This window comes from Venturia canescens, chromosome 1, assembly GCF_019457755.1.
Source record: "Venturia canescens isolate UGA chromosome 1, ASM1945775v1, whole genome shotgun sequence".
Classification (NCBI taxonomy): domain Eukaryota; kingdom Metazoa; phylum Arthropoda; class Insecta; order Hymenoptera; family Ichneumonidae; genus Venturia; species Venturia canescens.
In genome coordinates this window covers 14,359,356-14,387,291 of record NC_057421.1, presented here as the reverse complement: position 1 = coordinate 14,387,291, position 27,936 = coordinate 14,359,356, and the positions used below count along the sequence as shown (strand labels likewise).

The following is a 27,936-nucleotide window of genomic DNA, read 5'->3' as shown; positions in this document are numbered from 1 at the left end:
AAAATCTTAAAAAATTTGTATTGTCAAATTTAACTCTAAAGAATATGTTCACCCAATTTTATTAAATTCTTATCATTTTGAAATTTTTTATGTATTTAACATGGTTTAGCATGGCAACATTGTGTATCGTCCCTAGCCACCCTCTTTAAGGAGGCAACTACGTTTTCGGCTATTTATTGGTGTATGGAAATTGGCTGGATTATCTAGATTCGATTTCGTGACTAACCATCTCCGTATATCTGTGTGTGCATACGTGTTTTTCAATTTTATCTGTATAGATGGATTCCCATTTTCAAATTTTTGTTTGTTTTTTTTTAGGTATTTTATTGTGTTACGAACTAAACTCTGGTGTTTTGCTGATCCGGCCTAGGCTGATTTGATTGCAGAGCTTGGTCAATCGCAGTGCTAACTTGAGCTACTCGCCTGAAAAACCTTTGTAGCGCCATCTTGTATTTGGTAAGTATGAGTGTAGCTGATATAAGAGACGATATGAAAGTCGCCGAACCTAATGAATAGTTGAGGGGGTTTGTTTGGGTGCTTGGGTCGTTTGGTTTCGGATCCGAATTCTTCTTTTCTACGTGGTGTTGATCTATAACCTGCTTGACCTCATAGATATAATTCGCCACGAGTACCAGTTTAGTCTCTGCATCATGCATAAACGTAAGAGGAGGTGCATAATGCGCAGCCTGTGCATCATAATATCTTGGAGGCGCATACGTGTGCCGAGGGTGAGAAGTTGTAAACGGTGCAACATCAAATGATGAAGGCGTAAACGTGGGTACCGGAGGAAGAGGACGAGTTGTACGAGATGTTGACCGGCGCGGAAAAAAAGTTTCATTCGAAACTGGATGCGGTTGTTTATCAGGAGATTTCTCAGATTTATAACTTTCGAATACAGGGTAGCAGTCACTGTTCGAAGTAACCAGTGAGTTTGAATAGATGGTTTTATTTATTTTATCCCCGAGACACTCGAATTGAGTTTGTTTTTTTTTTGGTGATACCATCAGCCAGCCGTGTCCCTCCGGCAAACACCTTGTTATCGTACTTTCAAATTTCATATTTTTTTTGTTGCATGAAGGTTCTTCGGGTGGCTCTCCTAGGTATGATATTATTTCACACGGACTATTTTTACTTATTTTTTGTATTTTTTGGTTTGTTTGTAAATAATATACTGAATCTATTTCAATGCTTCTTTCGAATTCGTCATAAGATATCGGTAAATAAATTTTTTCACTTTTATTTACTATTATATGGTTCCTGAATGGTTCTATAATTTGAAATTCATTTTCTTCCGTTCTCATGGGTAACGGATACACGTTATTTATCTCCAAAGAAACGCTATTGATCAGCGGAAATTTTATAACTAACGTGATGTCCTCTCTGCTAATATACGAGCTGATTTGCGCTGATTCCATTAAACTTTCGCTCTGCTTCGGATCGCCCACAAAATTAAAACTTTCTGGCATATCGAATGCGATCATTATTTCCAAAAGCTCTGCTAACTCCTCTGCCGTAAATACCCCTGGAACTATCGCTCCATTTATAAAATACCTAGAGAGTTCATAGTAACCTCTAATTTCTTCTGTAAAGTAATCTATTATTGCGTTAATTTCGTCCCAAATCAAGTTGATTTCTAACAATATGTCAGAAGCGTCAAGTTCTTTATTCATTTTATCCTTCAGTTTGCTTACGGTTAATTGCAGGCTGTTATTGCCGTATTTTTTTTCTATGTTCTTATAATATTTATCCCGTGAGCTTTCGATAATTAGCAAATGTTCACGCATCCTTTCAACATCAGTTGTATTCTTTGCAATGTGTTTACTTATTCTATCGAAATCGTAACCAAGTGAATTTCCGCTTACTGTGACCTCCCTTATTCTTGGATCGTTCGTCGATTCTTCATTTGCTCTTTCGTCACTTATTCCGATATCAGCGTAAAACCAATCGATTCTGGAGTGGAATTCTTTTACCGTTGCATTCGAAAAATCTTCGCTCAGAGTACAGATACGATTGTCTTGCGTATCGGTACATATCTGCTGCAGATCCTTATAAGCATTATCAACCTGTACTTTTCTGTCGTCAATTACGTCCACACTCAACTGGAAGGCGAGTATCCAACTTTTTTCGATTAATCGAACGGATCCTATTTTATGATAGTAAAACCATGACGTGTCAGTCAAATCCTCGACGTTTAATTTGATTCTCTTCTCTGAAACATCTCCGGAAACCAATCCACACAGGACCGCGCACCTGTAATATGGTTTTGCCTTTAAAACAGTCTTCTGTCTCGTTTTTTTTTCGTTTTTTTGGTTTTGTGTATTCATTACAAATATTTCATGTGTATCTCTGTAGAAAGAGCTGTTTCGATGTTCAATGAGGTATTGTTCCTCCATTGTTTTCGCCATTTCGATCATTATTTTAACTTCTGAAATGATCTAGTTTTTACCACGATTGAAGCCATAGGATCGAGAATTGTTTCAGCGAAAAAAAGATCTCTATTTTTTCTATTGTAGTTAAAGAATACAGCGACGTGGCAGTTCGATTCGAAGTGTCTGAACTACTTTTTTCCTAACGCTTTGGAAAAGGCTTTGAATTGAGGTTTTCTTTGAACAAACGTATTTAAAATTTTTGATAAAAAATGTCTTAGAGGTCGCGATAATTTAAAACTTTGAATTACGAGTTCTTCGTTGTTTCTACTTTCGGCGGGTTACTAAAATTTGTTCCGTCACTTACAGTACGATGATCTTCCAACGCATACCGCTCGATGTTGTCGTAGTTTTTTATCGACTCCTTTTCTCCGATTCGCTCTCGATAATTGGCAGTCTGCGACGCCGATCGGTCTGTCTTCACGTGCGATATTGACCAGCTTTCCGATTATTCCATATGAACGGTATTTTTTAAAGTCTTTCAACAAAACCGTTTTATAAATCAGTGTTATAAAATAGAAGTTTTATTGTCCGCGCAATTGACAACGCGGAATAATTTTTTCGTAGTATCAAAATCGAGACGGCGCAGCACTTTTTCGATCACGTCCTTGTTCCTGGGAGATTAACTGCCGAACCGACAGCTGCTCGTCCAACTATTGAGTTGAGATTAAAATTCCAAGTGCTCACGATTATGTATGATAATTCATATTTAGAGATTTTTTATCGAAATGACAAATTTCAAATATACATTTAAAATCAAGGCGAGTGAATCGGTTGAAATTTGTTTGAGTTACGAGTCCAGTCGACTTGTATACAGGAAGCGCATTGAATTTTAGCATCAAGTCGATTGCGGGTCAGGAAAGGTTGCGCCCGAATTTAAAAATCGAGTACTGAAGGATTTTTCATAACGATAATTTTATGAAATATTATTTAATGTGTGCTTAAACAAGGAAAAAAAATCGATTTTCAAAAAATCTTAGAGGATAGCCGAAGGGCTGATTTAAATTTTGAGCACTTCTTTCCTCACCTTTTGCGAGCTAAGACCGTTTTGTGAGCACGAGTTATCGAGTACGGACAAAATTTTCGGAATCATTGATTCCAGTTCAATACGTTAAAAAAATTGACAGTAAGTTTCTTGAGTAAAAGATCACGAAGTCGAGGGTTGTTTGCTTCGAGACCTATCGATGTTATTTTATTCACGGATTGTCGGTGACTGCATAATCTGGGAACTATCATGCCTACTTATTAACTCTTCAGATTCCCCCAAAATGCTATGAATTTGCCCCTCCTATTAGTTGTCCATTCTTGACCATCTTCGACGGACTTCTTTCGTCGATTGAAACTCGTGAATTACCGGTTTAGCAATTCAAGTATTTTCGTAGAAATTTTTGGAGATCTTGCTCATTTGGTTTTGCCACGGGCACAACAGTTACATTATTTCGTAACGTAATATCACTATAGGAACAAATGAAATTTTTACGCAAAAACCGGTTTTAAACGACATACAGCATTGGCCAAAAGTATTGGCCACCTTTCAAGTTTCCTCGGCAGAGAAATATCGAATATGTCAGCAAAAAACACTCGTAAAGTTCAATGTAACCTACGAACTTTTGAAGCAGATAATTCGAGCTCGATTTCCTTCCTTTTTCAGTTCTTTTGATAGGAGTAGAAAGGCAAAGAATTTCTATGATTTTCTCTCTTCCCAAATGCACTTCCTAGGCTCTGAGAATATTGTAATCTCACAGTTTATTAATGAAATTTCTAAAAGGCATAACGAGAGCTTTAATTTTGCTTGTAAAGACACCTCCTGCGATGTTTTTTCCGCAGGGATGGTTTTTCAAAAAAACGCAATCGGAGCTCTCAAAATTCTCCTTGAAGATCTCGCCGATAAATTGTAAAACTACGATGTCCCTTCGTGGAGTGAGAAAATCATAAAAAATTGGGCATTTCCAAAATTACGTACCGTGCGCAATAAACAGCTCGAAGAGAAAAATAAATAAAAAAAAAAAAAGCAAGATGAGGCTCGAATTGTCCACTTTGAAGGCTCCTTCGTTAAGGAAGTTGAGGCATTAGAATGAAAATGATGTCACCGCTTTTAAACCGATTGCATCTTATAAAGTGAAGTGTAAAAAAAAATCAGTTAAATTTTCAGACAGTTTAGGAGCGTCGTTGCTGAGAAAAATCAATAACAATTTGGGCCAAATAACATGTAATCTTATGGAAGTCAAGACACATTCAGTGATATCTCCGTTAAAAATGATGCTAAAAATATGAAATTTTTTGGGCAACATGAGCAAGGCTTGCCGAATAATGTCAATTTTTTTCAGATTTATTAGGAGATTTGCTGAGATTATATTAATAATAATCTGTTTTCCGTGCAGTTTTTTGAGGCTAGGATCGTCACTGTTCGTGTTTTCGACTGAGCTTTCACCAGTTTTTCGTCTTTTTTTCCCCAACTTTTCTTTAAAGTGTATGCAACATTGCCAAACTGTAAACTGGCCTAACTTTTGAAAGGTACAGGTCATCACTTTTGGGTAAAAAAAATGACTGTACAGCCTCAACTTCCTTAAAAGTTGCCTTGCGATTATTTCTTGCTGGATAACATTCGATTTGTGTCCACCGACGAGGAGGATGAATTTTGAATTCCCTCTTGTCAAACCCCAATGAAGAGGCACTCCCGTGAATGAATTAAATCCAGTGCCACGAGCCCACAACTGAATAATGCGAAAATGTCTGAGAATTTAAATAACCTTCCGTAATATTTTATCATTTAATTTCAGGCCACAAAGCTCGTACTGACCTTCATCTGATTATTTTTCGTCGAGCTACCACTGTTGCTTTTATACTTCTGTATTAATGAAAATTTTGACGTAATATCGTGAGCGCCACTTTCGTATGGTTTAAATGAAGAAAATTAAGAAAATAAACACCAATTAAACAGCGCGTGGATAAATAATGCTTCATTAAAACATTTGAATGCCAAACGATATTGATCTATGAGCGACAAAACATGAATCTCGAAAAAGATTTGTGCACACTCAGTATTTATTGGTAACGAAATAAATATAAATTCAGCTGTTTCATTATTATTTAATAAAACTACGATATTATGAAATGTGGCAAAAAATGTATGATTAATCTTCATCTTCAATTTATTGCTAAGTAGTAAATATACTCTGAATATGCTGGACTTACCATATTGAAACTCGACTATAGTCGGCTGGGTAAGTTTTTCTTATTTACATTAACAAAAGTTCATTTAACACGTAAAATTGAATGTGACGAGTGTATGAAAGAAATTAAACTATACGAGTGTATTTTTTCAGGAAAATTAATTCTAAAGATTCCTTTCAACGATAAGATTTACGACTCTTGTAGATTATTTTTCCACTACTATTGGCCAGAGTGAAATAAGGAAAAATATTATCAAAGAATTAATTAACAGAGCAAAAAAAGAATGAAATATTATTGCGTAAATTCATGTAAGTTTCGTTATTTAATAACGCGTAATAATCAGTGAGAAACAGATTCCGAAATTGAAAGGGAAATTTTGAAAATTTAACGTATGATTGAAAAAATGATGCTTCTATATGTAACTCACTTCGCTTGTAGAACCTACAATAGTCGCTCATCACGATTGTTGTTACGAAAAAGTACGAAATAACTCTTCCGGGTATCTAAAGTTTCGGGAAGATACATGACATAAGGCGCGTTCGAGGAGTCGCTATTTACGCTAAAAGATATAGTAATATCATTCAACGATAGCGTTAGCGTTTGTAGCGCAAACAGCGACTCCCTGAACGCGCCTGTAGTATATGCGTGTGTGTTCAATGTTTTCTTTTGTTTCGTTCGCCATGTCAAACTGCAGTCCGTAAAAAAAACCTTCACAAAATTCACGATTGGATACATCATTATTTTGAAACTTTTTTACAACGAATAATCTGTTTAGAATGGGAGAACGCTATCCAAGCGGCGGGTGAGTAGCAGACGAAGTAACTATTTTCCATTTTGTATTGAAAACCTTTGGATTACGTGAAAAATACTTTTCGATGTTCAGACAGAAAGTTTCTGATCATGCGCCACCTTCGTATCCGACTCAAGTTCCAAGAGAGCAGCCGTCTCAATATTTACCAAATTCACCTCATGGTTATGAAGATGCGGAACAAAGAATTGGACAAGCGCAACAGGTGATTCCGATGCTATTGGGTGGCCCACCGTACTTGCCACCTTTGACAAAAGGTCAAAAAATCAAAACGGTAACAAACTTAACTTTCAATCATAATCCTAGTAACCAGTAAAATGACCCTTTCCATTTTAAGAAAGAACATTGCATTTGATTCACAAAATGATGGTACGAACGTACAAAATTAACGTTTTATATACGTGCATTCAAAATGTTCTGATTTTACATATAATTTTTCATAAAAGTTTCATGATTTGTCAATGTTCGATATGAACCAGGGTCCATATACTGTCACAGTGACCGATAGCATGGTTCTTCAGCGAGAACATCAGAATCGTGAAATTTATAGAGCCTGGATAGAGATGCAACAACGAGCTACTGAGCCACCCGAAGATGAATACCACGCTGCATTCAAAAATATTAAAGTGAGAAGAGCTTTTGTGAAAAAAGTCTTCTTCTTACTTTTCCTACAATTTCTCTTCACAAGTTTCTACATTTCATTCTTCATGTTTCACGAGCCAGCAAACATTTTCATAAAAGAACATTGGTACCTGTGGGTTTTTGCCTTGTAAGTAAGTGAAGGTGTGTATTCTATTTATAATTACAACATTTCTGTGTGTATATAAAAATATTGCTTTTCTAGAATTATTTTCATGACATCCTATTGTACAATATCTTTATCTGAATGTGGAAGACAACAATCTGGATGGGGTGGAATTTGTCTTATATTATTGGTGAGCTTGAAATCAGCATTTTTGACAACTGAAGAAAAAGTTTGTACTTCATGAAGGATGAAGAATATGAAAAATAAATTTAGAAGAATTGCATCGATGAAATGATGAACTGATAAAAGTTGGCACCGTCGATTCGATTGTGCAGAACTTTCAGTTATCCGAGATACGTAACACTCCAAATTTGAAATAAAGAAATTCGTCATTCTTCCAGACACTTGCAGAGTCACATTTATCCGCCTATGTAACTGTGCACTTTGATGTTGAAATAATGCTCATAACGATGGGGCTCACTGCATCAGTGTCATTAATACTGACAATCGCTGCAGCTTGTTGCAAGGTGTGCATTGTATTTTTTATATAAAAATTCTTTTATATAAAATTTTTTGCAATTTGTAAGTAAAAAAAAATATTTTTGATGTAACATTCTACGAGTCACTTACAGGTTTTACTAGAAAATTGTGTTTTCTTAGGTACATTAGTTTATATGTGAAAATTTTCTTTAAAAATTAATGAGGATCATTGTTTTCTTTCAGTTTGATTGTACAAAGCATGCTGGATTACTTGGCATTTTTGTACTTGTCTGTACAATATCAATTTTTGTACTGATATTCACGCTGATGTTCACACGAGTCAAACTCATCATAACGATAATTGGTATCCTGGGAGCACTTGTGTTTTCACTGGTTAATATCAATATGAATTAATATGAAATAGAAATCATACTTATCATTCATCACTGTTTTATTAAAAAATGTGCATATGATATAAGAAAATTTAATTTATTCCCTCCACTCTAATATCCATATTTAAAGTGCAATCTGTTATTTTTATTCTGCAGTATCTCTACTTTGACATACAAACCATTATGGGTGGCAGAAAATTGGAGCTTAGTCCTAACGAAGTAATCTTTGCTACAACTCAACTTTATGTGGATATCATGGGACTGTATCGATATCTTCTTATGTTTATGAGTGGCACCCAATCGAGCTCGTAAACTTCAAGTTAATACAGACACATTTGTACATGAGTTTCGAAGATATTCTTCATTTTTATATACATATATTTGTGGACTCCGTAAAAGTGAGGTTCAATCATTGATTGATAAATTGACTTACTCAATTATTTTGTACTTTATTCTAGTGAGCATTTGATTTGCGTTCAACGGCATCATTTTTTCGAGATTCTTAATAGTCTGGTAATTGTATGTGAAAGAACATTTAGAAAGTCACGAACCTCTGTTCCGAGCATTTGTCAAATTATTTCACTTGCATACGCACTTGATGAATTTTATATTCCTTTAATTCTTGACGATCGCGCCATCAGTTTTTATTTTTAGAACTTATATTGTGTACTATGATGATGAATTTCACCAATTTATAAAAACGTCTTCAATGTCTTCCAACAATCGACGACACCAAAAGGCCTCAGCCCCCTCAGCCCATGGCCTCAGCACTTCTATACATCTGTTCTTTCTTCTTACCAGAACCTTTGCTAGTTACGATTGTTGCTTGAATTTTGAGTTTCCGAATTTCCCGCCAAATGGTTCTCATCTCTGCTTGTGAAGGATAAAAAAAAATTTCCGTCACTTTGAACCGTGATTCCCGATTCCCGCACTCCGAAATATGTATACTTATACCTCTAGGTACTTTTTTCAATCTATGGTTAAACGGCTGAATTGACGTTTCTACAAGACAATTCAATTTACGACTTGAGAATTTTGCTCAAGTGACATTTAAATAAATAATTTTTCTTTTCGATTACTTGAAGTCGGGAATTTATAAGTACGACCATGAATCGACTATTTGGGCGTGCTAAACCCAAAGAACCGGGTCCAAGTATCACTGACTGTATAGCTGGGGTAAGATTCTTGCAACGTAATAATTTCATAGGTTATGTATTGACCTTGCGTCATTTCTAATTTCAGGATTTTTCTAATCATACCTTCTAACATAATTTGTTAAGAACTATTCTTTTAACCCCATGAAATAGATTTTCACACATTTTTAATACCTATTTATCACGTGTCAGGTTGATGGTAGAGCCGATTCGGCCGAGAAAAAAGTTGCGCGATTAGATGCAGAGCTCAAAAAGTATAAAGACCAAATGGTCAAAATGCGGGACGGACCTGCCAAAAATGCTGTCAAAGCCAAAGCCATGCGAGTTCTCAAGCAGCGTAAAATGTATGAGGCGCAAATTGATAATTTGAGACAACAAGCATTCAACATGGAACAAGCTAATTACGCTACTCAAACGCTAAAAGATACTCATGCAACTGTTGCCGCTATGAAGGAAGGTGTGAAACAAATGCAGAAAGAATTTAAAAACATAAACATCGACCACATAGAGGTATATTCTTATTTCTGTATTTATCAATTGTCATTCATAATTTTCCAGAAATAGTATTGACTCATCTCCATGGGATGTATGATTTTTTGCTTGGTATATGTAACATTCTCTACAGGAGTGTGATGAAAAATGATTCACTAAATTATTACTCTCAAATAAATTCTGGACATAGAAAATGTTGCATGAACAAGAAAACTTCAAAATAAAATGTTACTGGCTGTATCTTATAAGAATCATTCTTTGCCTAAGTACGACTTTGGAGATGTGTGAAACTCAATATTGTATTGGACTATGATTCGTAGAAAGTTCTTTGATCATCTATTGTCTCTGTGATCAACAAGGTCCTTATGAATAAATAGAAAACCGAATATTTTTTCAGGATATGCAAGATGATCTTGCCGATATGTTGGAACAAGCGGACGAAGTTCAAGAGGCGATGGGTCGAAGTTACGGAATGCCTGAAATCGATGACGACGAACTCGCAGCCGAGTTGGACGCTCTTGGTGATGATCTTGCTCTGGATACCGATACATCGTATTTGGACGATGCGATAAAAGCTCCTAGTGCTCCTGACAGAGAGCCTGGCGCGAGTTCAATCAGGAACAAGGTTAATAGATACATCAAGAATATCATTAGACTTTAATCTTGATCTTATTGATTTTTCTGTTTTTATTTTTTTCAGGATGGAGTATTGGTGGATGAATTTGGGTTGCCCCAGATATCAGCTAGCTAAGTTACACCAGTTGACAAAGAATTCATTACGAAAAAGAAACAAAAAAAGAAGAAAAAAACGAGCGGATTCCTGCAAGCTTGTCCAAAGACACTTTACTCTTTGACCATCAGAGTTGCAATGCTTAATTTCGAGCACATTAGTAATCCTGAAAAAGAGGCAGGGACAAATAATTGATTTCTAATGGATGTTTCCACTCGTGCCGCTTTTAACTTGCGCAAACTGAAAACAAAAAGAAATTATAATGCTTGAACACAATTTCAACTTTATCTGAATATAATATTATATAAAATATAATATATCTTTATGTATATGTACAATTTTTATTACGATAGCTTTATGTTATGTGAGTAGAATACAAAAATTAATAAAGTCAGTGATCAAATGACTTTAAGTCGAGATACGTTAGACGATTTTTGAGTTGATAATTCAGCATAACGCTCGCATACAGAAAGCACCTCTGATCTAGAATTCTCAAAATCTGCTTCCTCAAACCCATCGATTTCTAGGTAGTGGTGCACATGAGCCTGTCAAAAAAAGTTGTTTAATGATTACAACTCAATAGTTGCTACAGTTGCATTATTACGTATAAACAAATATGGAAATAAATGTTTCCTCGAACAAAATTCTTTGATGAAAGTAAAAATTCAAGTTCAAAAGATTGTGCCTGGAGTAAACAAATATATGAGAGGTAAAGTATGTTTTGAGTGTTTTTTTTAGATATAGTTTCATTAATTGCGCATTAAAATTTCGTACTTTTCTTTGGTACAGTCGATCGAATTGTATTGTCAGATCCTTCAACATCGATGACATTGAAGAAGAATTGAGCAGGCACAGAAGAGAAGCTGTGTGTCCGGCCGGAGGTACAGAACACATGCCAATTTTGGTTGCTTCTTTACTCCATGTCGTGAATTTTGCCCTAGTCTGAAATCTACACAGAAAATAATTCGCTTTGGAGCTTTTACTGCTTGATGTTTTCATCGTAAAAACAAGAGTGTCTTGCATATGTATCTATTCAAAGTTATTAACTCAGAAACATGAATTTTCATGATTTTTTATTCAGTTCAATAGGAAATTTAAAAAATGTTTTTTCCGATTGGAAATGACTTGAATTAATCTGCGTAGAATTGGACAAACTTAACAGAATACAAAAGGTAAATTCAAATTGAATGATGGAAAACTGATAAATAACTAAGCGCAGTTCAATAATTCTCACGTTGTTATATTAACCTTTCAATATTTCTTCTTATATCTGTTAACGATGCATTCCCTCTCGCAATGTGAGCGCTGCCTATTATCACTGAATTTGGACTTAAAGGATCAATTTTAAGTAATTGATTTTTTCTAGACCAGGCGTTACTGAAAAGCTCGTCTTGTAATCTGAAATTATAATAAAATATGCTTGTTTATGAAATGAAAAATAGTTCTCGGCAAGGATAATTGATCTCGTACTTGGCTCCATGAGCTGTCGATACTGTTGATGCGGTGAGGGATATCGGACTAACACTGCTATATATATAATGCAATTTTGGATAAGCTACTAAATTTGTAGCAATCTCGTTCATATCCGTATTCAAACTCCCAGGAAATCTTGCACCACTGAAAACACCATTCGTCGACACATGACCGAAAAGTTGAAAAAAAATTGAGTCATATTCAATATCATTTTCCAATAAATCATATTTTTTTAAATAAAATTTCAAGTACACTTTTCTTTAAGGAGGGTGGCTACACTCGTCAAAATGATAAGAAATTGATCAAATTTGGTGATAATATTCTTCAACATCAAGTACGAAGACACCATTTTTTTCAAAATTTTCTTCTGCTTAGTTATCGAATAATTACCCATTAAAGCAGATTTCTTATGCCCGGAATGTATACCTATATATATGGAAACGCTATGCTTATACACTTGAACTTTAGTGATCAATTACTCGATAGCTGTACAGAAGAAAAATCTTAAAAAATTTGTATTGTCAAATTTGGCCCTAAAGAATATGGTTCACCAAATTTTATTAAATTCTTATCATTTTGAAATTTTTAATGTATTTAACATGGTTTAGCATGGCAATACTGTATCGTCGGTAGCCATCCTCCTTAAATACTTTTCAATTTTCATCGTTATCAACTCTCCAATTTAATTCATATTTTAGAATTTAATTAATTTATTAATGCGTCCGATTGAAAATAATTTTTTATAAGTTTTTAAAAATAAATTTATTAATACGTTTTTCTCTCACGCGACGTACCTCGTGAGATGTAGCAGCATGTTGACAATAACACTGTTCATATCTTGAAAGGGTTGTCCAGTAGCATTGTACTCGTGCTGATCCCTGTTATCTCGTTTTTGCAGCTCAGAGTTGCATATGTCGAACAGAGCGCTATTGTCAGCCGGAAAAACGCAGGTGGCGTGTTCCACTAGTTTTGCAGTTGCTAATAGAACATTGTACGGTGCAGTGACAACATCCTGATTGCCAGCAGGATAAACACAAGAAACGAATCTGTCGACTTCCGGATAATTGTCGTTCAATAATTTTAGAGTCGAAGTTCCGAGACCTGAACCGGTTCCTCCTCCGAGTGAATGCAACATCAAAAATCCATGAAGACTGTTACACCTCTCTGCGGTCTTTCTGATTGCTTCCTCAATTTTATCGTAATAAGCCTGCCCATGAGTATGGTACCCTACTGCCCTGAAAGCACCCGTTTGACCATCCATATTGCTTATTTTTATATTTTATGACAATATATAAATATCCGTACCAATTGTTACCAGAACCTGGATAATTTGTGATTGTGCAAGTTTGATCGAACAATTTTCGTAGAGGACCTTGTTTGAACCGCGAAACAACGCTGTCCTCCATATCTATTAAAACTGCCTGCGATATAGAGAACGAACATATTCAAAGATGTTTTCCTGTGTACAAACTTATTTCAAGGTTATAGAGACGTTACAAAATATCAACACCATAAAGAAAGAGCGTCTTCGCTCCATACATTTTTTTTTTATTCATTTAGATCGTTACCCTTGCTTTGACTTTGGCAGAAACCAAATCTGATATTTGTTTGAAAGAAAGGTGTTTGGCATTTCCTGGTACGTGGAAAAAACTGTCAAAAGCGTCGGACAGGTCATCGATATGTTTTATGTGATCCCGTTGGATCTTCAGAAATTTCATTCCCGATGAGGTTGTTTCTATTCCGTGCTCGTGTAATGCAAGTGGCCAAAAAGCTCCTCCTACTTGATTCCCACATTGCCCTACTAAAAAGCATAAAATTTGTTCGCAAATAGAACTTTTTCGTAAAAATTGAGATGGAACTGGAAATTCAGATGATTCAAGGATAAATTATCCACATTTGTTATTAAAGTTTTGTAATTTTTAGATTTTCAAAGTCGTTCACGACTTGCGAATTCAGATTGGGACGTTGGACCGAGCTCGAAGAAATTCGCAGGTGCGCGTGCGTTGCTAAAAGACTTCCTGTTTTCCCGCGGAAATTATTCTCTTAACAATTGAGTTGTACGTTTTATCTTATTTTCGAGAATTTTCTATGCTTTACACATTTTTCATATTAAAAAACGAATGAATGAGAAAAATCTTTAATTGACGTCGATTTTTTATTTAAAAATACAATTATCAAGAAAAAATGCCATGAAACCACCGATGGGTTTTTGTCATCTTTCCTCTTTCGAGAAAAATCGGCTCGCAACAGTGTAGTTTATCAGGAATGATTCTAACAAAACAATACAAAGGAATTATAATACAAAGCAGTAATCACTAACCTTGTACCGTAATGAACTGACTCATAACCAGATAAGAATTTTCAACCAGGCAAGCAAAGGAAAATAAAAACCAGTCACCAGTCCTGAAGAAAAAACGGACTTAGGGCGGGTTGTTCCAACTTCTAGGTAGCTTATCTGGTGGGTAAAAGCATTGACTTGTAGACCTTTAAACTTTAACTGTCAGATAGGCTTACCTATAAGTTGGAACAACCCGCCCTTAGTGTCGTGTGTGCGTTTGTGAACGCGTTGCTCCGCCGCATCCTCGCGCGCTTTTTTTAATTCGCAGCTGTTGTTTCGACAGATGTACTGTACGGAGTCGAGTTTCGCCGCGCTTTGAAATTTCGTGGACACTTGATATTATCTGTAGATTGATTATATACATTGAAGATATCGTTCGATAATCAGTCACGACTCATGTCCGCGGTGATTGCAATGAATGCGATGATCGCAGTGGCATCAAAATCATAGCTTGGTGGTATCGTAGATGATCCATATTAGACGAATTAGGCAATAAAATTAAACAAAATGAAGATTCTTCACGGTGCCTTGGCATCGTTATTATTGTTTATAATTTTCCATCGTGGATTAGGCGATCCGGCCGTATTAGTTGATTCACGTGAGTATATTTCTGTTTCACCATAACCTTAAAACCGGCGTTTTACTTGAACGAAGCCGGTTTCATTCTCTTTTCACTCACTGTCACGAAAGTAAGTTTTTCTCACATGTTACAGTACACTTCTTGGAACCTGGAGAATCCGTCGATAATGTTAAACCGGGTTTGCGCATATTTTGCCATAATGCTAAATCAAAATATCTCATACACATCTGGAAAACCCTCATCGTAAGCAAATAATACACTTGGTTTTTCTTCTAATTTTCTGTTTCATTTCATGTTATGAAAATCTGATAAAACGGGTGAATATCAAAGGTACCAAAGAATAAACTTCAGAAGCAATTTTAAATTTTGAAAGAAAGCAATGAATTAGTCGTTTTTATGAGCGTCCAAGATATTGAGTATTCATGGAGTTTGGATATAACAATGAGTTTATCACTTTTTTTTTTAAAGAAATTCAATATTAGTTACAATTTTTGCTTTGAAATGAAAACTTTTTAATTATGCTTTGTTAGTTTTTAAATTTTATTTTCTGCAGAATGTACTGCTGATTAAATTTTATGACACTCATTTTACACAACACCCATAAGAGCTCTTGCTGGTATTACTGCTACCTACATCTAATTCGTAGTTATAGTTGAGTATTGACGTTAACTTTTAGCTTTAATCAACGTTTATTTTTTTTGAAAACACGAATCTGATTTCTTTTTGCGTACATCAGAAAAAAAGCTTGGAACAAAAAATCAATTAATATTGCATGAAGTTAATCACTTAATTTTAATTTGCTACTATTAACAGCATTAATCTGCTTATTATTATGTTAATATTGTTGTTATTATTATTATTATTATTATTATTATTATTATTATTATTATTATATTGCAATTATTACATGAATGATTAGCCAGAAACAATAATTATTTTTTATCAAAAGCACCTATTGTATGTGGAGGTTGATTTAAATTATTGCATAAAGTTTTTATAATTTGCTAGATGAATTTGAACACGACTTTGGATACTTATGAATTGTATGATGGGAAAACTCCCCTTGAGGTTGTTGAGAAGCACAATGATAATCAACGTTCTTGGAAGTTTAATTGGTTTGGCACAAAAAAAAGCAAGCAGCTTAGCATCGATCCATTTCAAGACATTTGTATTGGAATTTACACCCACCCGTACAATCATTATCAGTACAAATTGTCAATGACACAAATGAGTTAGTATTAATCTTTGATCAGATATCTCTTCACTTGGATAGAGCTTTAATTGATTCAATGTTATTATGGATTGATTTGACAGAGATCGATCCTTGGAAAATTGCAATGATGGCTGCGGGCATATTACTATTTTGGAGCGCTCAAAAATTGAGTAAAAATGTCCTCTTCTACTACATTTGTGGCATCACAGCAGGTGTTACTACTTCAATTGTGATACTCATTTGGTTCGCTAGTAAATTGATTCTTCCCAGAGTAAGTGATTCTTATTTTTTATATCATGACGTTGACTTTGAAAAATTATAGTATGCAAGATCTGATGTAAATCCAGAAACTATTTTTGTATCGTAATTACAAATAATATTTCATGAATTTTTTTCTATCAAAAGGGGAAATTAATGTATGCCATGGTTGCTACTGGATGGACAATGAGTTTTTGGCTTGCTCAAGCACTCTGGGAAAACGCCCAAGTGATATTATTACAGTATAGAGATTGGGTATTTTGGTATATTCTTATAACATCTTTCATAAGTTTCGTAATATGCTATCGATTTGGACCAATCACCAACACGAGGACGAAAACGATAATACAGTGGTTTTTGCAGGTAATTATTTTCTTGTTTAGTCATTTGTAAAGAGAGCAACATTTTCATTTTGTAGGTATTGATAAAAATCAATCAGAAATGTCGTGAATCTCATGCGACAGTCTCGGAAGATTGAGGAGAAAAAAGTTAAATAACGATATTAGGGATAACGTTTAACCATAAAAAAATGATTTTTTTTGTAATATCAAATCACAAGTCTATTGAACGTAACTAATTTTTGGTTCCTCGTGAAGTCTACCATTCACTATGTAGTTTGGTCCGAAGAAAAGGAACAAAGTTCAAAAATCAATGAATGAATCGACGTTATAAATTATTTTATTGTGCTCCAGCGAACCGTATCATTTGTTGAATTGTTTTTCTTTTTCAATGTTCAGATGTTCGGATTGACGTTGGTATATTACAGCAGTCACTTCCGCGAAGCGTCTATCGCCTGTTGCGTAATTCTTATATTCCTCTACAACTTCCCTAGCGTCGTTATACACAAGGGAAAAAAATATTGGTGAGTATATACAAGGGATTAAAAAATTAGCTACTCTGGTTGGATTCATATTCAACTGATTTAGTTTTTGTGTTTTTTATAGACTGAAATTCTCTTGCTGTTGGGGGTTCGCTTGGGTGGGGCTGTGATCTGCTACTTCCCTGATAGTCGGAAAACGTTACTGATTGTTCATTAAGATAAATTATTTTTGGAAAATCATTTACACCTTCATTGATGATGCATCAAATCAAAAGCAATAATAAAAATAAATAAACGAAAAAATTTGAAGTCGTATGGAGATTGTTATCTATACTGTCTTTCTATTTATTTTACTTTTCTAATACGACTCGATTTGTAATCAGGAAAACAATGTTTCCGGAACGTCGACGATTATTGACTGAAAATGAATATCACAAAGAGGGAATAAGAGAAACGAAGAAAGCTTTGGCACATTTACGAGAATTCTGCTCTAGTCCTGATTGCAAGCAATGGAAAATTGTTTTGAAATTAAAAGATCCTGTCAGGTATGTATCTTACGAAAATTCAGGGCCTCATTCTGGTCACAGAGATGGAAAACTGGATTTCGGACATTTTTTCCTCTAATGGAAATTATTACTCGTTATTTCAAGGTTGTTTTTTTCATTTTATTACTGAATATTACAAATGGAAAGCAATTTCATTCGAAAATAAGAAGATTTTGTAACTGGATTACCGCCTCGAAGATTCTCGGGTGAGCTTTAGTCGTTGCATAGTTTCTTCAGAGTGGTTGACAAAAGAATTTATTTCTCAAGTTTACATCCCGTGTTAGTTGAAAAGAAGGAATTAACTGACATTGCCCTTCGAAATGAAATATGAAATGAAGAAATAGGCAATTCAATTGTTGAATAATAGTTAAAAAGTAGTTAATTAATGAAGAAACGGTGAAATTATTAAGTCATCGCTTTTGATTCTTAGGTTTGCCAAATTTATTGAAGGTGAGGAGCATTTAAAGGATGACGAAACTTACGAGCATGAGGCTGAGCTCACGCGACTAATAGAACAATGCGAATATAGTGACGATGACGATGATAATTTGATGGAGGATTATTGAAGGCTGGCAGTAGTAATTCCGACTATTTTTGTTTATTTATTTTGATGATAGTTTTTTTTCTTTTTCATGGATAAGTCGGAGTTAAGACAAAACCAGGCAGAATTATTTCGCCATTAACCAAGTGTGCTGTGTGTAAATGATTTGAATATTTGATAGCCGAATCAATTGAATATTCAATCGTGTATAAATAACAAGACGCTGCCGCGTTTCTAGATAATTAACCGAGATGAGCATCAGTATAATCATGGTAATAAGCTCATAGTTATAACGAAAGTCTTTCTGTTAAAAATTTTTTATTTCTTTTCACAAAAGTCGAATAGAGTTTGAAACCAAACGGTTTTTTCAACATTTACTTCCATCAATCACTGTTCCTTGTGGAAATAACTACTCATTTTGACGATAGATATACGTCAACACGTTTATATCAGCGTAATAACATATTGAATTTGTTACATAATTATAAAAATATGAGATTAGTATCCACATAAATCTAATGATTATCGTTTAAAAATATATTAAGTATTTTGTATTCGAGGTATGTGGAGTAAGGCACCATTCTTTCGTTTGACGTGTCGTCAGCGCTGAATAATTGGCAGTGTAAATATTAACGAATACATTATAAATAATATAAAAGATTTTTCATGTTCATTTAAAAAATTTAAATTTTGCGGCCTGGATCACATAAAAAGTGTGATTTTTTTCAGACTAGTCATTGTAAGAAGTTGATGATGTTGTTTGCATAATTAAAATGCGACCACATTTCATTCTCAAAATTTGGCTAATACTTTTTCAAAAATATGAGACAATGTCATTTTTTTGGGGGAAATCTTACTTATGTATTTTTCAAATGAAAGTTTGATTCTTTCAAAAAAACTGAATGAAAGAATAATTTGTTTTTTTTTTTGCATTTTACTCGAAACGGTTCCTATGAAGACTAGTTTGAAAGTATTGAAAATCAATAGTTTGTGATACCATTGCAATCAAGCCATTTGATTTATGACGCCGAAGTGTTTTTCAATTTTTTTTAATGCTCTTGGCAACTTTTCTTAATTGTTAAAAGAAAAATTTGGTCCGTTTCTTTTGTCAGCTCATGCACTGATCTACAGATACCGTCTGCAGGTAGCGAACGTTTTGTAAAATTCTTAAACTGATTAAAATGTTGTTCAACGAGTGTCACGCATTGTTATTCAGGCTAGATTAATTAAAATCTGATAAAGGTTTTAGTTTAGCGAGCACGTGAGATTTTCTTGGTCTTGTCGTTTTCAATGGGTGGTGGTGGACCTTTGGCATTTTGATGGCGATTGTAAACGCTAAAAAAAACATGATGTTTTTTTATTTCAATTTTTTTTTGGATGCTCCATATTTTTGAAAACTTCAAATCTATTTTGAATCACCGAATGTTTTCACGATTTGTCGAATATTTCTTCTACCATATTGACATTCTTTCGAATGCTCTGCAAAAAAAATATGAAATTGCTGTTGTGCATACTCACTATTTGTACGTCTCTGATCGAATATAATCCATAACATGGGAAATACCAACTTGGAGTTGATCACCGATGGGCGTAACCCAAGGATTAAATTCCATCCTGAATATGGCTTTGTTGCTTACAAGATCTAGATTTCCTGAAAAATGGCGAAATAAAATATGAATTTATTCAATTATATACAAATTTATTTGACTGGAGATTTTTTTTCTTCGAATCAATACCTATTTCCGGTGGTAAGACAGTCAATCGGTTGCCTTGGATGTGGAGCTCTCGCAGTCTACTGAGGTCTCCAATTTCCTTTGGTAGCTCGATAAGATCATTTTCTCTCAGTACCAACTACAGAAATATTTTGATTGATAGATTAATCATTATAGGATTTTATATTTATATTTTCAAATACATTCTTTTAAATAACATTCATAAAATCTCTCATAGTAATGGACTTATCAGCTGCGTTCCACTTACAATTTGAAGATTTTTCAGTTGCCCTATTTCCGGTGGAAGGTATTCAAAATCATTGTCCGCCAAGTACAAAGCTCTGAGGGTTTCTAAATAAATTGACGTTTGGTTAATAATTTGATTGTTCTCATTTTATCGATGACATTAATTAGTATTTCATACCCATCATGAAAAAGTTCCCGGGCAGTTGTTTCTCGTTCAAATTATTGTAAGTCAAGTCAAGAACTTCCAGGACAGGAAATGCCCCAAATCCTCGAGGAAGAACATCCAGTCGGTTCATGCTAAACATATTTACGATAAACGTGAAAACGTAATTTTCTTCAAGATTTTTCCTCCAGCATTACGAATAATACAATGTGCATGAATTTTCTAATTTACATTACCCAACATTGAGAATCCTTAGCTTTGGCATCTGCGACAGTGAAATTGGCAATTCGGTAATGTGGTTGTTAAATAAATTGAGAATTTCCAAGTTGACGAGATTCGCGAGCCCCGGAGGAACGACTATAAAGGTTTTATTGGTTATTTCAAATTCAATTGAAATTTTGAATATTAATGGAAAATTTTGGTTTTCTGTACAGTAAAAATTAGTGAATCCTGGGAAGAGACATTGACTCGCTGTTACGACTGAAGAATGAATTTTGAATATTTATTACCTTGGATTTTATTATGACTCAGAGTCAACCTCGTGATGTTGAGCATATTCACTGAAAATCACAGAAAAGTTTACTGAGACAATATTCTGTGTTGCATGGTTCTAATTTTTCGTAATTTATAGTTAAACTGCCCTCCGCCCGAGCCTTTATTGAAACTTGAATAAATATTTCAATAATTTTCTAAAATAGAACAAATTGATAGAGTGTCAGATCGAAAACAGTAAAAGTTTGATCATTTTCGTTGAGGTAATCAAGTGCAAGAGACAAATGAAAAATACACCCGGTTTACTCGACATCCATCATATTTCGAGAAAAATAAAAATTGTTCTTTCCTCTCTAGTGAAAGAAGAATAGCGTGTAATTCATATTTTTTTCGAAGTATCAAGATTTTCGAAATGAAACGTATAGAAATTTGAAAAATTTATAATTGCAAGTTATTTCAGTTGAGTGAAAAGAACGCCTTGCGTGTACTGTGTTTAAAAATAACAGTTGATAAACCATTTGAATAATACATCATAAATTAAAAAAATTAGTGAAGATCTTATCGATAATTATAATTAAAGATAGAGTGCGAGCAACTTTCATTAAGTTGTAATATCTGGAGTAGAGGGCATTTAATTATCAAAATCAGACAAGAGATCGCGCGGTTTCAGTAAAGTACAAATTAAAAGCGGGATGACGAGTCTGGAGTTGACATTGTCGACAAGTGGTTTTTTAAGGAATTTTAAAACAGTAAATAATGACAATGGAATGAGTGAATGGTAAAAATTGAAAGTAACAGTGAGTGGTGTGGACACGTGCGTGGAGAAGATTGTTATTGTTGAGCAATTGGAAATAAAATAGACGCATGCGCAACCACGCCTACGGCTAATGGCTGACGCGCTGCTGTACTGAAGAAAAAAAAACCAGTTCTCGACAACATGCCTAATTTGGTAAGAGACACGCGGAGCCAAACAAATAGGGAGCACAAGAAACTCACGTAATCCAGGAACCTCCTCGAACGTAGATATATTTTTATCGGCAAGATCGAGCTCGGGATTTTGGATTTCCCGAGCTTCATCGAGGACCTTCTTCGCTTTTGACATCTTCCCGGCAGGAATACACGATACTGGGGCTTGGTTCATTGCGCGCGCACTCGATACAAAACACACGTCAGGACCTTTAAATATCGCGTGTGCTCCCTTCCCTGAAGACCGTCGACGCGTCTAGCTCATTGAGATCTGTGAGACGTTTTGTCGCGCACTGTTTCTCTACGGCTGGATCGTTCGTTACCCAACGAGTGAAGAATAGCGCACGACACCCACGCACTGATGGTTTGACGTCAGCTTTGACAGATGGCGCTGATTGTACGAAAATCTTGTCAAAGAATGAGCGGTATAGATGCCATTCGATTATTTGAGGGGGAAAAGTGTACCTTGTGAAAATACGAAATCAATTAAATAAAACAACTCAAATAATTTTTGTTTCATCATTTCCAAAATCTCACCGAACATATAAACAAGCGTCAGTTTTATACAGGGAGAACGTTAAAGTGTTTGAGTTCCAACACTACGAAAACAGGCACTGCAAGTTGAGGTTAGCGGTAAGAGCCGTGGATATATAACCGTTTCTCATCAGTTGCTTAATTGTCACAAATTGGAAAAATCGATCGAAAAAAAAATACAGAAATACATTCGTACATCATTAATTCCATCTCTTTCAATTCAAAGTGGTTAAAAATATCGTCAAAAAACAAAGAACTCGATATTTCAATAAAACCAAATGGGTTTATCAGAATCGAAATAGCAAAGACGCAAGAGCCTTTGGAATCGAAGAGCTTTGCTCGATTGTCAAAACGTCAAGAAATCTGTCAGATTCACAGAAACTGAGAATCAACGATGAATAACGAAAATCTTTTTCGCGTGTATCGTGACGATCGAGACTGACTGGTTTTAATAATGTTACTTTTTTTCGTCCACACACGTGCTTCTCAGTCCATATAACTATTAAATTATATTATATATGTAAATATCGTGTCGTACACACGGAAATATATCAAGTTTCCATCTTACGAAGATTTATGCTTATAAAAGTTTGAACATAAACATAAAATAGAGCTCGTGCGTGTATGCGTGTGCTTGTAGCAATGCTTTTATACATAGAAATTCTCTTTGCGGTTGAAAATCGAGCCATACGCATTCCAAGACTCCTTTTGTGTAAGCAAAAGGGCTCGATGCAGAGAGTATACGAGCGGACGTTTTTCACGCTGTATATCGATCGCTCATGTGCTCATGCTTACAACATTGCGCGAATGCACCAATGGATAACTATCGTCTGCTCGACGGTACTCTCGCTTCAAGGTCATCGCGCTCTCTGGCGATGCATACTTCTGGAAAAGTTCTCTCGCCACGATTGTATCGTTTGCGAAGAATCGTGATAAAGTAGTGCAGCCCAACGGAGCCCTTCGTTCCTCGGCTCAACCGGCTACGAATGGCTGCTTCATTTTATCGAAGATCATCGCTACAGCAATAAATGGTTCCTCTTTTTCGACGTGGCGAACCGTAGCAAAGAGTCAACTACGAAAAAACGCTTTTGACGTGCTGGCACGACGCTAAATGTTTTTCAATCGTTTCACCATTTTTGTACTCAGTAATTCGATGCTAAATTATTTATTCATAACTTTCTTATTTTTAATTTTATTCATTATTATATTTATTATAACATAAGTAATAATGTAATATATTAATTAATCATTAATTAAATATAAATTGGTAATATAATAAATAAATTAATATATATTGTAATTCTTATTCCTACCAAAATTTTACTAAAACAAAACCAATATCGGAGTGTCACCTCTCATCTGTACGAGGCTAAGCACGTTAATTATGAAAGCATTGCACTCTGCTCGGTCAGATCTTGACAAAACGTTTATCCGTACAATAAAAGAATGATGACGCATTCCCAAGGCATTGCACTTCGGCTGGCGTCGTCACGATAGATCGTTTTCGAGCGCTCGATGTTTTTTACCCTCTCGTAGCAAAATCTATTGGTAAGTTTGCGAACCTGGACACCGACACCTCTCCTACAAGAGAGAAGAGGATCTAAAAAATCCCAAGTTCCGATATAATTGGGAAATTAACCAACTCCTGAATATCGAAACGTTTTAATATGTGTATAATTTATAATAAAAAATTATAACAAATTTATAGATGAAATAATAATATTTTATTATATTATTAATTGCATTTATTGTTAATGCTAAAATTATTTATGATGATAATTGAAAAAAATTGGCAGCGAATAAAAATCGAATGAAGAAATGTTTTTTAAATCTTTCAACGTTAAATTCCCGTCGTTGAGAATATTTCGTAGATTTTTTCACTTTTGTTTTTGCATTCGGGAAAAGTAAAACTCATAAAATATCGAGCACGCGTGCATCTTTCATTCGTTCAAAGGTTTTGCGACCGTTTTAGTGAGTGTTTTCTCAGCAATATTCATGCCCGTGTGCCCTTTGAGTCGGTTCGCAAAAAAAACTGATCGACGAGCCGTCGACCTCAGGCGGCGTTTACATTGCCAAGATTTTTATTTCGAATGTGCGCACACGCTCCAGTTTTCTGTCTGCTCGAGTGATCGACTCTCGCTCGTTCACTTTCCATCGTAATTTATTGAGCGGTTTATTCATCTCCGCGGAGTCTCGTGATTAAGTTGACGAGCAACGTATTTTTATTGTAAATATTCGAATTCTCTTCTAAGCGAAGAACGGTCTCAAGTATTTTCATTCGTGAAAGAGAATTTTTTTCCTATCGATTCGTCCCTGCGAAACTTTTTTGCGATTGCTCCCAGGCCCGGTGAAGATATCAGTCAGGACGGTGCTGAATTCGAACTCGAAATATTGCTGAGCGATGAAAGTAGCGAGATGCGAAAATGAAAGGGATTTGAAATTTGAAAAAGCTGCGCGAGGACGTCAAACAGCTTTCCCAATAGTGCTGCGAATTTCTGCGCCTGAAGCAGGCTCAATTTAACGCGAGACGTTCCTATTATCGTAAAGCTGTCAGGTTCACTGAAAACAGGCGTAACTGTATTATCGTTTCCCTGGCGGCATGCGCGACTATAGAGAGGACCGGCGACTGCCAGCACACCGCGAATACCAGTCGAATGCCCTATCCGTATACGAGCTTCTGGGTGAACGTCGATGAAAAGTCAGCGCGCGGGGAATAGTGTGGCGCCAAAGTGTACCCGAGGGCTTGAAAAGGTTAGCGACCTTGAGGTGGTGTACATACGGTAAGGAACTCCGCTGTGTGTGCCGTGTACTCGATCGAGTACAACGATGCCGAGGTTGTACCGCGGTCACGGGAGCCTCGGGGCTTTTCCATCTCGGACATTTATCATTGCTATCCAACAATCAGTGTCAGGCAACATTATCGGTCAATTCAGCGGAACGAGCGATGCGTGTATCGTGGCATTCGCATGCTCGGTTTAAACTTCAGTAATTATGCCGACGAAATATTTATCAAAGCTCTTTCTCTTGTCTTTGCTATTCCGCATTTCTGTGAGGTTTCAGTGCGAAAAAGATTGAGCTGAATTTTGACGAAAAGGGGTTTCCGTCCTCCCGGCTTTTCTTAGGAATGGGAGCCTCTCGCCGATTCGCTGTGTCCGCGCCTCCTGGAAACTGGCCTCCCCGAAAAATACATTTGCGTACGAATTTAATTCATCCACGAGTCAGATGACATAACGGTGCGGCGCGGACCGTCGAAAGCTTTTCAATGCACTGCGAGTTGAAAAAGAAAAGGGCACTGAAAGGTAGATTTATGCAGTTGAAATATTAAAACTGAACATGGAAAATGAGGAACGTGGCATTATCCAACGTACAATGCGCAAGGTAAGAACGATTTCCGAGTGGTCTCGTGTCCAGTTGTTGCCTCCATTGAATATGCTATAAATACTCATCGCACTCGAGTCGGACCCGAGTCAGTCCGCCTCCACGTTTTTCATATACGGAATCCTCGCGTGAGCAGATGCCAACACGCGTGAATACCACGTGGCTCTGTATACTTACCATCATTATTTCCCTCCTTTTCTCTCTTACCAGCAAAATACAAAACCTTGCGAACGCGCGCGGAGAAAACGGGGCCGAAAATTCTAGAAGAAAGTACGAAGAATACAGTATTTCGGGGACAGTACATACGTACTGGATTGCAGCATTTATTCGAAGAGCAGTAATAAGAATTGTTTTATCCACCACAGTAAAAAGACCAATACCCATATTTTTTATTCAAAAGATTCAAGAGTTTTTTTTTTTCTATAAGAGTACACGGAGAGAAAAACCCATTTTGGAGGTTTTTACCAAAAGCATTGTAATTTCCAAGTCAATTCTGAATGATAATTTTTAAATTGCGTATTTTGCTGTGACAAAGGTTTAAACTGTGCTATTTTTTCCTACATAGTTCACCAAGGAAACGTCGTAAAATTTATGTTGACTCGATGATGAACTGCGTCAAGTAGAATTATTATACACCGTTTTGCTATGCTTACTACTGTTTTCACAATTGAAATTTACAGTTGAACATAGTAAAATTTGAGGAGCTCGAACACAAGCATCGATCATACGCCAAAGTATTTAGAAATTTACAATGGTAAATAAAAGAATTTTATTCGCGATTGTACGATAATATACCGGTATACATGTGTACCGATGTATTTATTTTGACATCACACATCAATTTTCATCGAGTCGCTTCACAAAAAATTACTATGCATGTTCGTAAGAATTAATAAATATTACGATATAGAACCCTACTTCTATGGCATCATAGTAGTTTTTAGTGGAATTTTCTCTCCGTGTAGTAAACAATGTTTTTAGTCACTTGAAATATTTATATTGTAAAGTGTGCTCGGGCAACCCTGAAAAAAAAAAACTATACGTATGGTAAAATGTCACACGTATTCGGTGTATATTCGTCTATTTATTATAGAATTTACAATGCTGACAGTGAAAATTAGTGATTTACAATACATTTCCACTTATCAGTAAGTGCCAGTCTGACACGATGAATAGAACTCGAAGACAAAACGAAATATAGTTCTCACGTGCATCATTTTTTGCCGTCAACATGAAGCTGTTTAGAATTCAAGGGACGAAAAAAAATAGCAAAATTCATAAAGCACTACGCTGTTTATAATCGGTGGGTAAATACTTTGAAAATTTTTGAAAAATAATGTATTCCTCACTATGCGGAATGAATCCGTTTTCTCCGTGCGAAGAGGGAAAAATGGAATCGCACGAGGCGCCCCGGACGATCGTGTGTGTGTGTGAGGGCAATCGTGAGAAGTTCGATATCGATTGTACTCGGTTCATAACACGCGTAGGTACTATTTTTCATTGTTGTATCTATATTGGAACGTGCACGATGGATTTACGCGTTTCGTTCAGCTTTTATTCGTTCACATAACTTTGGAAAATCATCGTTACTCGAGTTTTATGTTCGGATTATTTTCCAACGCGAACGAATTTTGTGCCGGCGAAGTTCGATGTCGAATTCGTGCAACGCGCGATCGATGATCGAAAGCGTTCTATGATCCATTTTCAAATTGACAAATTGAATATTCGATCGCGCGTCACCACCTCCGTCCTCGTTTGCTTCAATTGATGAAGAGAAACGTTAATAAGGTGGCGAAACAACATTGAACACTGTCGGGAGAGGCACCGGTTCCAGAAGCGGAGGATCAGGAACGAGTGGAAGCGCGCGAACGAAAATTCTTGTTCCTGCTTCTATGCGGAATCCGTCGCGTATCCTCGAACACAACACACGTGAGTGGGCCGTTATGATATAATATCGGTATAGCGGAGTGAACGATACGAGTGAACAGCTTCTGTATTCGGTGTCATGAGCTCGAGTTGAAGAACGAGAATATGAAGGGGCCGGTCGGGCGCGGGGCGGGGGGCGAGAAAGTTCCGTGCGAAGTAACGTACAGAGACGAGAGGAATTGCGAATCAACGGTACGGCCGCACGTCATGTCAAACTCCCTGGCAGGTGTTGCCCAAAAATAAACTTAACGTTTCATCGTCGTATTCGGCGAACAAGTGGGTGCTCCAACAAATTATGTTTCCAGTTTTTTTTCTTTCCTTTTACCCCTCGACTTAATTTTAAACTTTTC

General features: G+C 35.8%; 6 protein-coding genes and 1 long non-coding RNA gene across 12 annotated transcripts; 3 read left to right on the top strand and 4 right to left on the bottom strand.

The window, feature by feature from the left end:
* Positions 1 to 57: 57 nt before the first annotated feature.
* On the bottom strand, positions 58 to 3,836 carry LOC122407278 (uncharacterized). 2 transcript variants are annotated; one of them, XM_043413404.1, is made up of 2 exons: positions 2,734 to 3,836; positions 58 to 2,250 (listed from the first exon to the last, which is right to left on the bottom strand). In XM_043413404.1, exons 1-2 carry the CDS (start codon positions 2,754 to 2,756, stop codon positions 339 to 341), a joined length of 1,935 nt encoding a protein of 644 aa, XP_043269339.1. In that variant the 5' UTR covers positions 2,757 to 3,836; the 3' UTR covers positions 58 to 338. The 2 variants fall into 2 exon arrangements, with proteins under 2 accessions (XP_043269339.1, XP_043269330.1); XM_043413395.1 differs by having other exon boundaries at positions 58 to 3,079; positions 3,454 to 3,836.
* Positions 3,837 to 5,616: 1,780 nt separating this feature from the next.
* LOC122407312 (protein lifeguard 2-like) lies at positions 5,617 to 8,465 on the top strand. 4 transcript variants are annotated; one of them, XM_043413460.1, is made up of 9 exons: positions 5,617 to 5,650; positions 5,753 to 5,908; positions 6,376 to 6,402; positions 6,484 to 6,682; positions 6,888 to 7,177; positions 7,253 to 7,343; positions 7,555 to 7,680; positions 7,877 to 8,026; positions 8,182 to 8,465. In XM_043413460.1, the coding sequence occupies exons 3-9, from the start codon at positions 6,377 to 6,379 to the stop codon at positions 8,335 to 8,337; spliced, it is 1,038 nt and encodes a 345-aa protein (XP_043269395.1). In that variant the 5' UTR covers positions 5,617 to 5,650; positions 5,753 to 5,908; position 6,376; the 3' UTR covers positions 8,338 to 8,465. The 4 variants fall into 4 exon arrangements, with proteins under 4 accessions (XP_043269395.1, XP_043269405.1, XP_043269388.1 ...); XM_043413470.1 differs by lacking the exon at positions 5,753 to 5,908 and having other exon boundaries at positions 5,633 to 5,650; XM_043413453.1 differs by lacking the exon at positions 5,617 to 5,650 and having other exon boundaries at positions 5,731 to 5,908.
* LOC122407347 (uncharacterized) lies at positions 7,948 to 8,520 on the bottom strand. The gene is made up of 3 exons (XR_006260186.1): positions 8,459 to 8,520; positions 8,205 to 8,338; positions 7,948 to 8,023 (listed from the first exon to the last, which is right to left on the bottom strand). It is a non-coding gene; the product is annotated as an uncharacterized lncRNA (long non-coding RNA).
* A 475-nt stretch (positions 8,521 to 8,995) lies between these two features.
* Vps60 (vacuolar protein sorting 60) lies at positions 8,996 to 10,807 on the top strand. The gene is made up of 4 exons (XM_043413497.1): positions 8,996 to 9,201; positions 9,372 to 9,689; positions 10,069 to 10,296; positions 10,372 to 10,807. Exons 1-4 carry the CDS (start codon positions 9,133 to 9,135, stop codon positions 10,420 to 10,422), a joined length of 666 nt encoding a protein of 221 aa, XP_043269432.1. The 5' UTR covers positions 8,996 to 9,132; the 3' UTR covers positions 10,423 to 10,807.
* Positions 10,719 to 14,500, bottom strand: LOC122407290 (tubulin epsilon chain-like). 2 transcript variants are annotated; one of them, XM_043413415.1, is made up of 9 exons: positions 14,389 to 14,500; positions 14,195 to 14,277; positions 13,443 to 13,675; positions 13,180 to 13,295; positions 12,669 to 13,109; positions 11,872 to 12,018; positions 11,650 to 11,799; positions 11,176 to 11,350; positions 10,719 to 10,946 (listed from the first exon to the last, which is right to left on the bottom strand). In XM_043413415.1, the coding sequence occupies exons 2-9, from the start codon at positions 14,217 to 14,219 to the stop codon at positions 10,800 to 10,802; spliced, it is 1,434 nt and encodes a 477-aa protein (XP_043269350.1). In that variant the 5' UTR covers positions 14,220 to 14,277; positions 14,389 to 14,500; the 3' UTR covers positions 10,719 to 10,799. The 2 variants fall into 2 exon arrangements, with proteins under 2 accessions (XP_043269350.1, XP_043269360.1); XM_043413425.1 differs by having other exon boundaries at positions 13,443 to 13,672.
* Positions 14,501 to 14,670: 170 nt separating this feature from the next.
* Positions 14,671 to 18,946, top strand: Nemp (Nuclear envelope integral membrane protein). Its single transcript, XM_043413436.1, has 8 exons — positions 14,671 to 14,810; positions 14,926 to 15,035; positions 15,801 to 16,023; positions 16,107 to 16,276; positions 16,411 to 16,626; positions 17,001 to 17,125; positions 17,467 to 17,628; positions 18,059 to 18,946. The coding sequence occupies exons 1-8, from the start codon at positions 14,720 to 14,722 to the stop codon at positions 18,192 to 18,194; spliced, it is 1,233 nt and encodes a 410-aa protein (XP_043269371.1). The 5' UTR covers positions 14,671 to 14,719; the 3' UTR covers positions 18,195 to 18,946.
* On the bottom strand, positions 18,471 to 22,065 carry ics (ras suppressor protein 1). Its single transcript, XM_043413485.1, has 8 exons — positions 21,779 to 22,065; positions 20,800 to 20,850; positions 20,527 to 20,647; positions 20,306 to 20,424; positions 20,150 to 20,232; positions 19,906 to 20,020; positions 19,688 to 19,820; positions 18,471 to 19,504 (listed from the first exon to the last, which is right to left on the bottom strand). The coding sequence occupies exons 1-8, from the start codon at positions 21,921 to 21,923 to the stop codon at positions 19,420 to 19,422; spliced, it is 852 nt and encodes a 283-aa protein (XP_043269420.1). The 5' UTR covers positions 21,924 to 22,065; the 3' UTR covers positions 18,471 to 19,419.
* Positions 22,066 to 27,936: the final 5,871 nt, after the last annotated feature.